The 15,198-nt window shown below is 38.1% G+C and overlaps 1 protein-coding gene across 2 annotated transcripts in view; it reads left to right on the top strand.

Annotated features, from left to right (window-relative positions):
* INTS7 (integrator complex subunit 7) overlaps positions 1–15,198 on the top strand; it is a 49,265-nt gene that overhangs the window by 20,560 nt on the left and 13,507 nt on the right. For both annotated transcript variants that reach the window (XM_070948736.1, XM_070948745.1), the window contains 4 exons: positions 2,443–2,580; positions 6,341–6,547; positions 9,677–9,871; positions 13,806–13,909. In XM_070948736.1, coding sequence (XP_070804837.1) covers positions 2,443–2,580; positions 6,341–6,547; positions 9,677–9,871; positions 13,806–13,909 — 644 coding nt within the window. The remainder of the gene's footprint in view (positions 1–2,442; positions 2,581–6,340; positions 6,548–9,676; positions 9,872–13,805; positions 13,910–15,198) is intronic.

The following is a 15,198-nucleotide window of genomic DNA, read 5'->3' as shown; positions in this document are numbered from 1 at the left end:
GTTGCCTATGTCTGCAGCAGAGAGAAAAATGAAGAGCCCAAGAAGTGATCACCAGTGTAAAAAAATCAATCTGAGAAAGTGTAAGAGAAGAAAATAATTTTGAGGATGTGTTTGCAAATGAGAAACAAAAGAGTGTAATTAGAAAGATGGTTAAAATAAAATAATAGCCTGCAAAGCATTTTAAAATGAAGGTAATAAAGCAATACCCATGTAGAAAATAAAGAGTTACATGAACTTTCTCATTGAGCCAACAATGGAAATATAAAAGCTCATTTCAATATAACTTTTTATTAAAACAAGCAACTGTTCCCAATCCTTGTTCTGCCTAGTAGATGGCACCTATTTTACATGGTTGGCCTGACTGGCCTTTGCAAATGTAGTGGAAAATGTGAGAACTTCACACTGTTGCTGACTCTTCTAATCTCTTGTTAACGTGCTGTGGAACCTGACTTAAAAATATACGGATATTTGTTAACAAGTATAACTGATTTTCTTCCATGAGTCCTGTGTTCTTTGGAAACTTTTCCTTAGTGCTTAAAAATGAACAATCATAAATTTGATGTTTGGTATGTGGAAAATAAACATAGGTTGCAAAGAACATTACTGGATGAATGGATAGCAAATGCTAACTATTATATCAGTGGTTCCCAATCCTTGCAGCTTGGTGGCCTAACTGGGGGAGAGGAGAGGGGAACCAAGCTGCGCGAGTGATGGGCCAGCACCCATGCACATGCAGCTCAACTGCAAGTTGACATGCACACGTATGTGTGTGCATGCCAGCCTGCCACTAACACGATGGCCCAGTTGTGAATAGGCCACGGCCTTGTAATCGTCCATGGTCCAGGGGTTAGGGACGCTTGTGTTATATTAGATGTAGTCCTTGACTTCTGAACATTTTTTAATAGTAATTCAAAGTTACAATGGCCTTGGAAAAAGTGATTTAAAATCTGTACTCACACATATGAGCATTACACCCTTGTGGTCACGTGATTGTAGTTTGAGTGCTTGGCAATTGGCTTGCATTTACAACCAATTGCACGTCCTGTTGTCACATGATTGTGATATGCAAGTTTTTAACGAATTTCCAGCAGAAAAAACAATTACTACCAACCTGCCTTCCATTGACAACCTATATACTGCACGAGTCAAAAAGAGGGCTGTAAAAATATTTATAGACTCCTCGCATCCTGGACATAACCTGTTTCAACTCTTACTCTCAAAACGATGCTATAGAGCACTACATACCAGTACAACTAGATACAAGAACAGTTTTTTCCCCGAACGCCATCACTCTGCTAAACAAATAATTCCCTCAACATTGTCAAACTATTCATTAAGGCTGCATTACTATTGGTGTTGTCATCATTCCTTCTCATCGTTCCTATCACCCATCTCCTCCCACTTATGACTGCATGATTGTAACTTTGTTGCTTGTATCCTTACGATTTATATTGATATTCATTGTTTCCTGATTGCTTATTTGTTCCCTATGATTAAGTGTTGTACCTTATGATTCTTGACGAATGTATCTTGTCCTTTAATGTACACTGAGAGCATAAGCACCAAAGACAAATTCCTTGTGTGTCCAATCACACCTGGCCAATAAAGAATTCTATTCTATTCTATTCTGTTCTGTTCTGTTCTGTTCTGTTCTATTCTATTCTATTCTATTCTATTCTATTCTATTCTATTCTATTCTATTCAAAAAAATCTATTGGGGAAGTGCGATTTGCTTAACAACTGTGGGGTTCATTTAATGACCACCATAAAACTCATCATAAAATTGATACCAACTCGATAAATGATTGCAGTGAATGCACATTCTGGTCCATAAGTCGAGGACTACCTGTATATACAAAGTAATTGGGTGCACATTTGCTACAGTCAGTCCTATCCTGAGATCACGAGATTTTTTTTCAGTTAGAAAATTGCTCTAATGTTTGACAGCTGCAAAGGAAGGAAGTTTTATTCTATCATTATGGGAAAATAGTCCTATACCTCATTATTTAAGGAATGATTAGAATCATTATGGAAAATGCTAATGTGTTTCTCAGTATGATGATTTTATTCAGATTTGGGTTTGACCACACTTTGGTCAAAATTATACTGGATATTGTATTTATAGAATAAAAAATAACAGAGTTGGAAAGGACCTTAGAGATCTTCTAGTCCAGTTCACTGCTCAAGGAAAATTCATTTAACAACCATGTGGTTCATTTAACGATCTCAGTGATTCACTTAACCACAGCAAAGAAGGTTGTAAAATTGGGTGCAATTCACTTAATGACTGCTTCACTTAACAATTGAAGTTCCGGTCCCAATTGTTGTAAGTTAAGGGCTACCTGTAGTCAAATAGTTGATGTTCATCCAATTCAGCATTCTGTCAAACCCTTATGTGGATTACTTCTTAATCAACGCTTTTGATTTTTTTTCTCTCATTAGGTTTCTCTTGCTACTGTGATATTCGTTGCCAGTCAGAAGACATTATCTTCTGAAGTGAAAGCTGTTATCAAACAACAGCTTGAAAATGATTCAAATGGATGGACAGCTTATAGGATAGCCAGGCAAGCTTCAAGAATGGTATGTGGTCCATAATTATAAATCAGGTTTCTTAATACATGATTTTTTTTTGTGTTTTTTTTTCTATGCTTTATAGAAATTTTGCTTTCAGAGGAAATCATATCTAGCAGAGGCAGATGCCCAACTCTTCTCATGTAAAATAGTTGTATTTTTGATGAACTTTAATAATAGCACTTATATGGCTTCATAGTGCTTTACAGCACTCTCTAAGTGGTTTAGAAAGTCAGCATATTGCCCCCCAAAATCTGAGTCTTCGTTTTACCAACCTCAGAAGGATGGAAGGCTGAGTCAGCCTTGAGCCCCTGAGACGCGAACTGCTGGCAGTAGGCCGAATTAGCCTGCAATATTGTATTCTAACCACTGCGCCACCATGACTATTCTTTATTTGAAAAAGGATTTAAAACAGAGTTGAAGCTGTAAAATAATTTATGTAGTTTATATAGTTTATATAAAGTAAATCCTTTTTTCCTCCAATAGATGATACCCAGTGAGCTAACAAGTAGATAAAACAACGTAATCAAAAGCACAATAAATACACTTTCAAATATTTCTGTGCATGTTCTCAACTTCATCAATTGAAACCCACCTAAGTGTAAAGAGACCTACCTAAATATAAATTGGCTTTGTCTGTTGGTGGAATGTAGCAAAGGGAGAACTGGCCTGAAAGAGACTTGGTAGAAACTTTCAGAGCCTGGGAATAACTACAGTATGAAGAACAATTCTATCTCACATTTCCATCAGCCATACTTCTAATGATAGCAAACCTAAAGAAAGCCTCTATAGCAGCGGTTCTCAACCTGGGGGTCGCGACCCCTTTGGGGGTCGAACGGCCATTTCCCAGGGGTCGCCAAAGCCCTCTCTCGCCCCCCCCACCTTCACTCACCCTCTGCCTCTGCTGGATCGCCCGGTCGCCGTTCGCTTACCCCGCCCACTCCCAATCTATTGCTGCTCCCGAGTCCCAGCTGATGGCTAGAGGGAAAAAAACTTTAAATTCTTGCCGCGGGGCTTCAAAGAGCTAGCTGCAAAGAGGTAAATTCCTGGAGCAAGTTTTTTTCCCCCTAGCTATACTGAAAAGAAAGCGAAAGCAGGGTCTTAGCTGCAACGTGACAAAATGAGGCAGAGAGGTTTCTTTTTCTTTTTCCTCACCAAAAAAGGTAGGTACAAAACTGCAAACAATGGGAAATTTAGGGCAAGAGGAGGTTCAAGATTTTAAAACACAAAAGAAAAAAAGCTCTATTTAACTAGGGAATTGTAATAATTGAGATACTATTAATTGTATATTGTGTTGAAAGCAGAAATGGTTAAGTTGTGGTTTGGAGGAATATAGGGGGGAAATTATTTGGTTTATTATTATTGGTAAATATAATTAATTGATTTGTAAGAAATTGGATTGCATGGAAATAATTGGAATATTCATGTTCATATTGATAAATATACAAAAAAGATAGTTATATAACTAATTGATTTATATTAAAATGTTGAATTTGTATTAAACAACTGTATTACATAATTAACCAATGTGAGGATGAATATAAAAATAGATGACAATGCAAAGGGGTATAATATAGAATAGAAGGGAAAAATTGAATTTGATTAAGATTAGAGATGAGGATGAAGGGTAATATTGGTTTTTTTAAAAAATAGTTGAATAAATATGGTAAAAAGGAAATATAGAAATTGTAAATTTAATTGAAATGACTAAATACTGTGTTGGAAGAAATATCCTTCTGGGTTCTGCTCCAAGTGGGGAAAAAGACACTGGAAACATGGAGACTGTTTGGAAAGATGTTTTAATATGGACAGGATCACATGGCTTGATGGGGCCCATTGTGTTAGTTTCTGTTGCTATTGTGTTGCAAATGTCCTTTGACAAAGGATTGACTTTCTGCCTCTGGCCCATTAACAAAGGGTGGGGAGCAGGAAGGTGGGAGCTGCTTTATCTGTAAAATATGCTTCTCCATTTCTCATCCAGGGAAATATAATATTCTGCCTTTTTAATATTTCCCAAAATATTTCATTCTTCTAGGAAAGGGGTGGCTGCTAACCTCCTACAACTGTTTAAATTTGTGGACCGGCCAAATACTCTGTTCAAAGAAAATATGTTGTATGTTTGTATGTGTGTTTCTAATTATTGCTATTTATTCCTATTTGTTCTCTTTTATTCTTTAAAGTTTAACAATTCATTCTTTATCTTAATATCTTTATATTTGTTTGGGGTTGGCTTTCTTCCCTTTCATCTTTTTTATTGTACAGCAATCTTTCTCCTCAAACCTACCACCTCTGTCTTTTCTTTCTTACTTACTTTCTCTTCCCCCCCTCTTCTTCTTCTCCCTACTTCCTCTTTCTCCTTCTCCTCCTCTCTTCCTCCCTCTCTTACCTTCACTCCTATTCTAATTTCCCTTCCCTTCCTTCATCCCTCTCTATTGCTGTATCCTTTTATGCATATGGACTACTCAGAGGGCTGAAAAAGTTATTTCTGACTGGTCCTCGCACTTTTGACCAGTCCTCGAATTTACGACTGTCCTCACATTTTACGTTTTTTGCCCTATCTTATACCATGTTGAAGAGAAGCAGTTGTGAAATGAGTGACATGATTGTTAAGAATGCTGCACAAGCATAAATGTGAGGATGGTCATAAGTGTGAGGACCAGTCAAAAGTGCGAGGACCTGTCAGAAATGACTTTTTTTCAGCCCTCTGAGTAGTCCCTATACACATAGCCATGGCCACCCAGTCACATGACCAGCTAGCCATGCCCACTCGGTCACATGACCTCCAAGCCACGCCCACAAAATAAGCCACGCCCACAGAACCGGTAGTAAAAGAAATTTAGAACCCACCCCTGGTTGGGGGTCACCACAACATGAGGAACTGTATTAAAGGGTCGCGGCATTAGGAAGGTTGAGAACCACTGCTCTATAGTCAAATGATTTTTTTTAGACAGCTACATCCCATATTTGGCAATGTCATAATGATGGCTGCAAACAAATTGGTAATTAGTGGGATTGATTTGTTAGGAAAGTCATATTCTTCACACATTAGTGTGAAGCAATGATGTGAGCAGATTATTAGAGTTTCCCCCCACCTTTATTAGTTTTATAAGGAATATGAATTTATAATTTTATATGTGTGTGTGTGTATACAGTATGTATTGTATATGCATTATACATTTATAAGATGTATCCTGGAAAAGGCACATCTGGCACTCTAAATCTTCCCTAGGGAGATTTCCTCTTGACCTCTATTGAAATCTTAGCATTCAGTTTCAGTACTAGATTCAGGAGCAGATCTAAAGTGAAGACAGCTTTCAAGGGAGAATGTAAGCCTCATTCAACATCATGTAACTTTTTCTTTCTAAGCAACTAGAATCTTTTCTGGCTTAAATGTGCCAGATTAAATTCTGGTTACAAATGCCAGTTAGTCAACATTAATTTTCTTGGCAAATCAAATTATTTGTATGCAATTTATGTGGTGTTACTGAGAACACAGTGCAGTATCATGTGCTGTATATGCTATTCGGGCAGCTGTTGATGGGAGAGTGTGTGTGTTTGTATGTATGTACACACATACGCACACACAGAGATAGAGCACAGACACTATTACAGCACAGAAGGGAAGATTGCTAGCAAATTTGATTATACTTGAGTTATCCATTGCAAGGCTGCTTCAGATACATGTTTATCTCTATCTCCTATGTTTAAGTATATAGAATTTTCTGCTGCCTTCCTGCGAATTGCATCTGTTTGCATTTACCCTTTGTAGGGCAATCATGGCATGGCCAAAGAGCTTTATCAAAGCCTGCTGACTCAGGTAGCTTCAGAACACTTCTACTTCTGGCTGAACAGTCTGAAGGAGTTCTCCCATGCAGAGCAGTGCTTAACCGGGCTGCAAGAGGACGATTACAGCTCTGCCCTTTCTTGCATTGCTGAGTCACTAAAATCTTATCACAAAGGAATAGCTTCTTTAACGGTCAGTATTTTTTTCTTTTCTTTTGCAGAGCTGTTAGTCAAAGTACAAGTAGTCCTTGGTTTACAACAATTCGTTTAGTGATCGTTCAAAGTTACAACGGCACTGAAAAAAGTGACTTATAACCGTTTTTCACAGTTAGGACCTTTGCAGCATTCCCATAGTCATGTGATCAAAAATTCAGATGCTTGGCAATTGCTTCATATTTATCATTGTTTGCAGTGTCCCAAGGTCATGCGATCACCTTTTGAAACCCTTCTGATGAGGAAAGCCAATGGGGAAGCCAGATTCGATTTAACAGCTGGGTTACTAACTTATCAACTGCAGCGATTCACTTAACAAGTGTGACAAGAAAGGTCATAAAATGGGACAACACTCACTTAAATGTCTCACTTAGCAACAGAAAATTTGGGCTCAATTGCAGTTGTAAATCGAGGATTGCCTGTAACAATCTTTTATTTCTTCTGTTTTGAGCTATAGCCTTCTGTATCCTTGAAAAACCAATTGAAGTTTATATCTCATGGTTCAGAAAAAGCTTTGGCTGGAACTGAGATTTCAGCAATGATTCAGTGTGTTCTTATTTAGGAGCTGGAGATTCCATCATTTCCTAGACCTCTGGTAGGCTCAGACCTGGACAAGTGCTCCGATAAGCTTCCTCCCTTTTTGGAGAAGAACCAAATACAGTTAGTAGGGCATTCCAATGGTGCATGTGATAATCCTGTCTGATATATCCTTTTCTTTGCTTTTCTGGTCCTCCCTTTAGACTGTAATCTATGGCTGGATTATTTGAAGGTCAGATACATCTACTGTTTAAAAAAGAACAGGAAAAATATCTTGCACCTTTAGCAATAAAATTCTTTATTGTTGCAAAAGAAAACTCACGGGCGTGTCCCTCATTGAACTAGCAGTGTGGGCAATGTGGAAGGGAGGACTGTTTAGTCTCTCAATAACTTCATTTATTGTGCAGCTAGTTTACTCCCACAGTAATTTCAGCCACCAAATACTGCTGTGTAAGAGTGTAGGTGTGAGCACACCATGAATTGCTTTGATACATGCATTAACTTTTAATCCAAGAGTGAGTATGGAGGAGGCAGAATCAGAACACTAATATTTTTGACTGCAATTTGAGCAATCGTTGATTCTTGGTATAATCAGTCAAGTGCCAAAGTTCCTTTCTGCAAAAAGAGATCCTTCTTCCCACAAGCTAATTTTTTTTAATTAATAAAAATGTGGCTTTTGCAGGAATACAACTATGTTCCACATTCCTGAAGCATTTAAAAAGAGAGGTTCATGTGCCTGCTGTATGTATTCTAATGAGGCAGAGGATTTGCAACTGAATTATACTTAATTATTAATTATACTTAATTAATTATTCATCTCAGAAATGCTGAATTTGCCACATAATCTTGAGATGCGTTAGTAAAGCTGAGATGAAAAGTAAAGAAATGAAGCTGAGGTTTAAAATATCTTTATAAAGCTTCATTCACAAAGTGACTCATCAGCCAATTTGTTGTAAATTAGAACATCAAATTTTGAATTAGAGACCCCTGTGGTCACATTTACCTCTGAGGCTGGGCCTATTATTTGCTTCCCAAGTTTACTCTGATACTCCCATTTTACTGGGCTCTTAAGTTCCCTGAAAGAAAAATGACGTACAGATGTGATGATTAAATATTGAAATCCATATTATAGATATAAGCGTCACAGGTAGTCCTCAATTTACAACCATAATTTGGACCAGAATTTTGATATCTAAATATCAAAATATATTGGGATATAGTTGTTAAGTGTCATCACATGACCAGGCTCAAGAACTTTTACAAACATAGGCTGTCTATATTTATTCTATAGATTTTCTGGGTATAGAAATTATGTCTTCGAAGCAAGTCACTTGGTGTGATAGAAAGAAAAGAATGGGTAAAGAGCTTACTTGTTAGGTTAGCTAAATTCCTTCATTCTTGTGTTGTACAATTGTCATTTCTGACTCCAGAACAAGGCAGTTTTTCAACCTCAGCTAAGCAGAAATGAAACAGTTTATATTGAGCGGAAAATGTATTTAATTGCATAATGCTATGAAAATGGAGTAATTTGAATAGAAAGAATATATGAAAATCAAGGCTTTTACAAGTGTCAGGTTGAGTCTTTATTAACCTTGTAATAGCTTTTTATTTGATGAAACTATACAAATGTGTTCATATAATTCCGGGGTCCCCAATCGGGCAGTGTGAGTGGCGGGTAAGTGAAACTTCATTTGAGCATATGGGGGATCTAGGTTGTGTATGTGAAACCATCCCTCCGCCTCCCCAACTGGTTAGTGGAGCCAGAAAGGTTGAGGATCGCTGATATAATTATTCCTCTCACTGGACAAATGTTTCCTTGGTTATTTGGAGTGTCTTTGGCTCTGCCCTTTAGAGGATATTTAGAAACTGGGCAAATAAAGTGTTGCGGTCAACATTAACAAAATTATGATAAGATGTTCATCACTGCAAAAAGCATCCGATCTGATGCCTAGATATTCTTTACAAGTGCCCTCTTGGAATTTTCTCTCTTTCTTTGTGTTTCTTTTCTTTTATCTTGCCTCCCTTAGCTTGAATTCAAAGGATTATTCAAGAATCAGATTAGGTAATTGGATTTTAAGAATATTACAAACCCATAGTATCATAACATATTTCATAACAACAGGACAGTAATCCACTGTACCATCTTGTCCTTGAAATATTACATTCACTAGTTGTTCGTCCTGTTCCCCACCTCCTCTTCTCTTCTGAAGATGATTTAATTGGCTCAGTGAAGTAGGTGAAGAACTACTATACTAGGTCACCATAACCAGAGCATTGTGCAAATGATATTGGTTTGGTAATCTATATGTTAAATATAGTCCACCACCACCCCCAATGCAAATTGCAGCAGTCTCAAAACATAAGCAGAAGCTACCATCTGCACAGTCATTTGTGTAAGTGGTTTGCTTTTAATAAATAATCCCTCACTATCTAGACAAGCCCTCCTTTCCTCTTTGGAAAATCATTTCCAACCATTTACTAGATTATTATTTACTTCCTTACTTAATTTGGACTCAGATTATGAACCTCCAAGTTATGCCTTTACCTGATAGTTATTTTTTTTCCCTCCCAGGCTGCCAGCACACCACTTAACCCTTTGAGCTTTCAGTGTGGGTTTGTTAAACTACGCATTGACCTTCTCCAGGCTTTCTCTCAGCTCATTTGCACCTGTAATAGCCTGAAGACTAGTCCCCCACCTGCCATTGCCACAACAATTGCCATGACTTCAGGCAGTGATCTCCAGCGATGTGGTCGTATTTCCAACCAGGCAAGTGACCTGATCTACCTGCATTGTTACTGTGTGAACATACTTTTCATAATGATTCTCTGTGATTACTCACATGAGTTATACATCTATGCAAAGCCCCTTTGAACCTTCTAGAGTCTAGAGAAATTGCAACTAGTCTCCGTTTAATGACTGTTTTTTAATTATAAAATTATAATTATAAAATTATAATTTAATTATAAAGTAACTTTATGACCAATCCTCACATTTACAACCTTTAAAGTTATGTAGGACGAAGGAAAGCTGAAGTAAGTGCAGGCAGTTTTACGTAACAACTGGTATCATGCTGCACCGGCTGGAGGGATTGGGGGTGGGAGGCACCGTGTTGCAGTGGTTCTCCTCCTATCTCTCCGACCGGTCGCAGTCTATGTTGGCAGGGGGGCAGAGGGCGCCTTGTTTGTGGGGTGCCGCAAGGGTCGGTCCTCTTGCCGTTCCTGTTCAACATTTATGTGAAGCCGCTGGGTGAGATCATCCATGGATTTGGGGTGCGGTGCCATCTGTACGCTGATGATACTCAGCTGTACATCTCCACCCCAGACCACCCCAATGATGCCCTTGAAGTGATGTCCCAGTGTCTGGAGGCCGTGTGGGTCTGGATGGGGAGGAACAGGCTTTGACTCAACCCTTCCAAGACCGAGTGGCTGTGGATGCCGGCGTCCCGATATAGCCAGCTGGTACCATCGCTGGCTATTGGGGGCGAGTCATTGACCCCCACAGAGGGGGCTCGCAACTTGGGTGTCCTCCTGGACACACGGCTGTCTTTAGAAGAGCATATGACGGCCGTGGCCAGGGGGGCTTTTTATCAGGTTCGCCTGATACGCCAGTTGCGCCCCTTTCTGGATTGGGACTCCTTATGCACAGTCACGCATGCCCTAGTCACTTCTCGCCTGGACTACTCTCTACATGGGGCTCCCCTTGAGGAACACCCGGAGGCTCCAATTGGTCCAGAATGCGGCCGCGCAGGTGATTATGGGAGCGACTTGGCGCTCCCATGTAACACCTCTCCTGCGCGAGCTGCACTGGCTTCCAGTGGTCTTCCGGGTGTGCTTCAAGGTATTGGTTCTCACCTTTAAAGCGCTCCATGGCTTAGGGCCAGGGTATTTACGAGACCGCCTTTTGCAACCGATAATCTCCCACCGGCCAATACGCTCTCACAGAGAGGGGCTCCTCAGGGTGCCGTCGGTTAAGCAATGTTGGCTGGCGGCCCCCAGGGGGGAGCCTTCTCTGTGGGGGCACCCGCCCTCTGGAATGAGCTCCCTCCTGGAATACGACTGATCCCGGACCTCTGTACTTTCCGTAAGGCCCTGAAGACTTTTTTATTCCACCAAGCCGGCCTAGCCTAAAAGGTCTTATGGGTTAGTTTTTAAAATTGTATAGATGTGGGGCTTTAAATTGGGAGGCCGATCGATTTAATTTATTTTAGTTATTTTTAACTTTTATATTATATGTATCTTAATTCTGGCTGTCCACCGCCCTGAGTCCTTCGGGAGAATGAATGAATTAATTAATTAATTAATTAATGAATAGCTAGCTAGCTAGCTTGCTTAACAACCAAGTTGCCAGTCTCATTTGTAGTTACTAAATGAGGAGTACCTGTGTTTGGTGGGAACTTTACCCCCACAAGTATCACATCACTAGCCATAGTTCCCACTAAACCCCTTAAAATTTATTTTAAACCACAAAAGTGCTACCATGGTTGTTAAAATAAATTATTCTTGTGTTATTTTTCGTATTTTTCTCTCAATAATTCTTCAGGTTCCTTGAGTGATTTATAAGGAAAACTTGTCTTCCCACTGCAGTTGCCTGATCTTTGGTCTTACGGCTCCATGAGTCCCCTTTACAAGTGGTAGCATTACAGGAACAATTTTTCTTCCTATAGTGTAGGCTAACAGTGTTCATCTTTGCTGAAAGTACTATACTAATTACCTAACCATTGCTACTTGTTTACTTAAGAGGCTTGTTGTAATTTTCTTTTAAATTTGTGAGCCACCGGGTTGGAGCAAGCCTTAATCAAAGCAGAATCAAAGCTGTTGTAATTTCCTTATAGTATAGAATAGAATAGAATTCTTTATTGGCCAAGTGTGATTGGACATACTTATCTTTCTCTAAGCTTCCTATCATGTCCCACAAATTGTATGATGGCTTCCCTAACTTTTAAAGATATCAATCAGTAGTTACATTTACAAGATGGGTAGATATATGCATCACTCTAATAATAAATAAATGTTCCACTGCCCACAGAGAGTTTTTAAATCTCTGTGCTGTCATTATTGGTACTGAGGAAGTGACACATTGAGGATTCAAGATGTTCTGTGGGGCCTGCTTTGCCTCATTCTGACCAAGGCAAAATGAAAAATAGGGATAAAAGCCTATCACTTTTCCAATCCATTTCTAGCACCATAAAGGTCTTTCACACAGTTGCATTCTCCAAATCTGTAAATGCCAGTTTCACCACTCATTGAGTCTTCATCACCTTCTCTTCAGTCATAGAAATCGATCCTGAAAAAGGGAATTTAAGACAGATGCTCCCCTAAGAGTTATAGTAGCTCTGTAATAAAATTCCTGTTGTTTGCAAAAAATTTTCTTAATGTCAACTGAGATCTGCCTTCTTGTAACTTATGGTCAATATTCTATATCCAATGCTTTTGAGAGCAGAAAACTGATGGTTGTTTTCTGTGGTGCATTTCTTGCGGTACGTGAAAAGGGCTCTCATATCTTTATTTAGGCATTAATTGTTTTAGACTAGATTTTACTTCCACCACCACTTAAAGATCTGTTTAATGAAATCCTGCTGGATATTCCCTTTTAAATGGAAATTGGAATGACCTCCATTAAAAGCATGACCTTGCCAGGTACAGGTCCAACATTTGGAGAACTCCCACAAAATATTTCTTCCCCCTTCGTGCATTTTTCTGTAGAAGGCAAGTTAATGCTAGCCATCTCAGGATATCTTTGGCCGTTAATTTCTTAAAACACTCCAAAACGTTATAGTTTTGTGATCTAATTTTGTTTGTCAGTTGTGTAATCTAATTTTGTTTAATTTTTCAAGTTGCATGGAATCAAAAGTAGGTGTTATGTATAGAAAATTATCAAACTGTTTTGAAATTTACTGAAAAGTGGTATACTGATATTTTAAATCAATAACTATTTTATGTTCAAAGACATTAGATCCCTGCAATATCCCTAATAATATAGTTTTACATATACAGTATATATTAACATATCACTGAAATATTAGGGCATTGAAACAAGCAAATGATCAGAAAATTGTCATTTCTTGGATGCCAGGAACCAGTAGAGTGCATTAGTTTCTATCTAACTTATTTTAAAGGCCATTATGCATGTAGCTTAGCAGATCTTCCAGAGCAGACTGTTCCATAAATATGAAAAGTCCTGTCCCTTCTATTTATTCATCTGAAATGAGGGGAAGAGATATGTGAAATAGGAAAGCAACATGTGGGGTCTGTAGCAAAGAGAAAATCTTACATGCAAGCTAACATCAGAACAAGGAGACAAGGCAAATGCTACTTTTGGCAAAGTAAGGTACTTTCATCCACAGGAAGAAGCATGAATTGAGATTTGAGTCTGATCTTGCTGCCAATAATCTCATCTTGCTTCATTTTATACAGAGCTATAAGAGAGAACTAGAGCCAAGTACAGAAAGAATTTTAGGATAGCATGTAGGAGTCTCTGCAGTAGAGACTGGCCTTTGATCTAAGAATAGGTGGGCTTGGTGTAGAGATGCTATGATAATTGAAGTGAAAATAAGTGATAGATAAGCATAGGAAAAAGGACAGGCCAATATAATATAAACCTCTCAGTTGAATTCTCTATGTATTATGTTCAATCATGACTAGTTTTTTTTTTTTTTTTTTTGCTTCTTTTTCTGTTTCGCCTCCACTCTGTACTACTGCAGATGAAACTCTCCATGGAAGAATTCAGAAACCTTGCAGCAAGATACAGCGATCTCTATCAGTCTTCTTTTGATGCAGACTCTGAAACTCTGAGAAATGTGGAACTGTATCCTGCTTCTTATAATATGAAAAAAAAGTTTAAATCTTGAAATTTAATACTAGAGCCTCTGTTGTATTGTTATTTATGAATCCTGAAAGAAAAGAACAGAGAGGTGCTTGAAAAATGTAGACGGGTATTTGGTGTCTTAACTTCACTGTACTTAAAACTTAACCTTCACTGTACCCTGATTAGTTTGCAATGTTTATAAACATTTAACCCCTATAACCCTACTGTAAGTGCTTGGATTTGCCTTGCCTTGCCTTGCTTTATAATATATTGTATGTATGGAAGCCATTCTTGTTTGAATGTAATTATCTTGCTGCTTAAACAACCAGAGTTTGGATGTTTTTCCCCCAAAGAGGCTCCATTGAATCTATTATGGGAGCATAGGTAGAAATAAATTTGTGCAGGCAATTCTTAGATACTTAACAGTTTGCACATGCGAGTTCATTTTTAAAGTTAAAAACAGATCATAATTACGGTTGGCCTGCCAGAATTCATCATTGAAAGTATGCCATTTAATTTAATTTAAAATTTAAGCTCTGTCCCATTTGATATAGCCCATCCCATATTTTTTTATTTAAATTTTTTATTTTTTATTATTATTATAACATAAAATGACATTACAAGATATACAACATATATATATATATATATATATATATATATATATATATATATATTCTCTTAACAGCTATTTCATGATGATCTTTTAATATTCACAATTTCCCCCTTTTCCCTTTATATTATTCCAGTTTCTTCTTGTCCCCATATTTTCTTATTATTAGTGATTGTATTTGATTATCACAAGTAGGATTGTGAAATCAAGTGTCTTCTTTTCCCAAGAACAAAATACTCTGTATCTATGGAGATTCTCAGTCATCCAAATCATGGTTGTCCCAAAGGTGCTTTTTTCAAGAGGCAACTGGACTTTCTGGTTTTTCTTTGAAGACATTTCGCTTCTCATCCAAGAAGCTTCTTCAGATCTCCTGAAACGTCTTCAAAGAAAAACCAAATAGTCCAGTTGCCTCTTGAAAAAAGCACCTTTGGGACAAAATAGTTTGTATTTCAGAGCTGTGTTCTGAGCTGGGAGCAAAACAAGACATTCCGTTCCATATTGTTGTTCTCATTTCTCCAAAGGTTGGAGAGTACAAAAGCCATTAAAACTTGAGACACAAATTCCATTACTGATATTAGAAAGTTAATAGTTTACAGATAGTAATGCCACGCTGCTTTTGCTATATCTTCTATGTGAATCATGCTGCGTGAATCATGCTTTCTTTTTGAGATAAGTT

Source organism: Pituophis catenifer, unplaced genomic scaffold (genome assembly GCF_029215685.1).
Source record: "Pituophis catenifer annectens isolate HBS135680 unplaced genomic scaffold, rPitCat1.0.hap2 SCAF_1, whole genome shotgun sequence".
NCBI lineage: Eukaryota > Metazoa > Chordata > Lepidosauria > Squamata > Colubridae > Pituophis > Pituophis catenifer.
The sequence above is the reverse complement of the archived record's forward strand: the minus strand, read 5'-3'. Positions and strand labels throughout refer to the sequence as shown.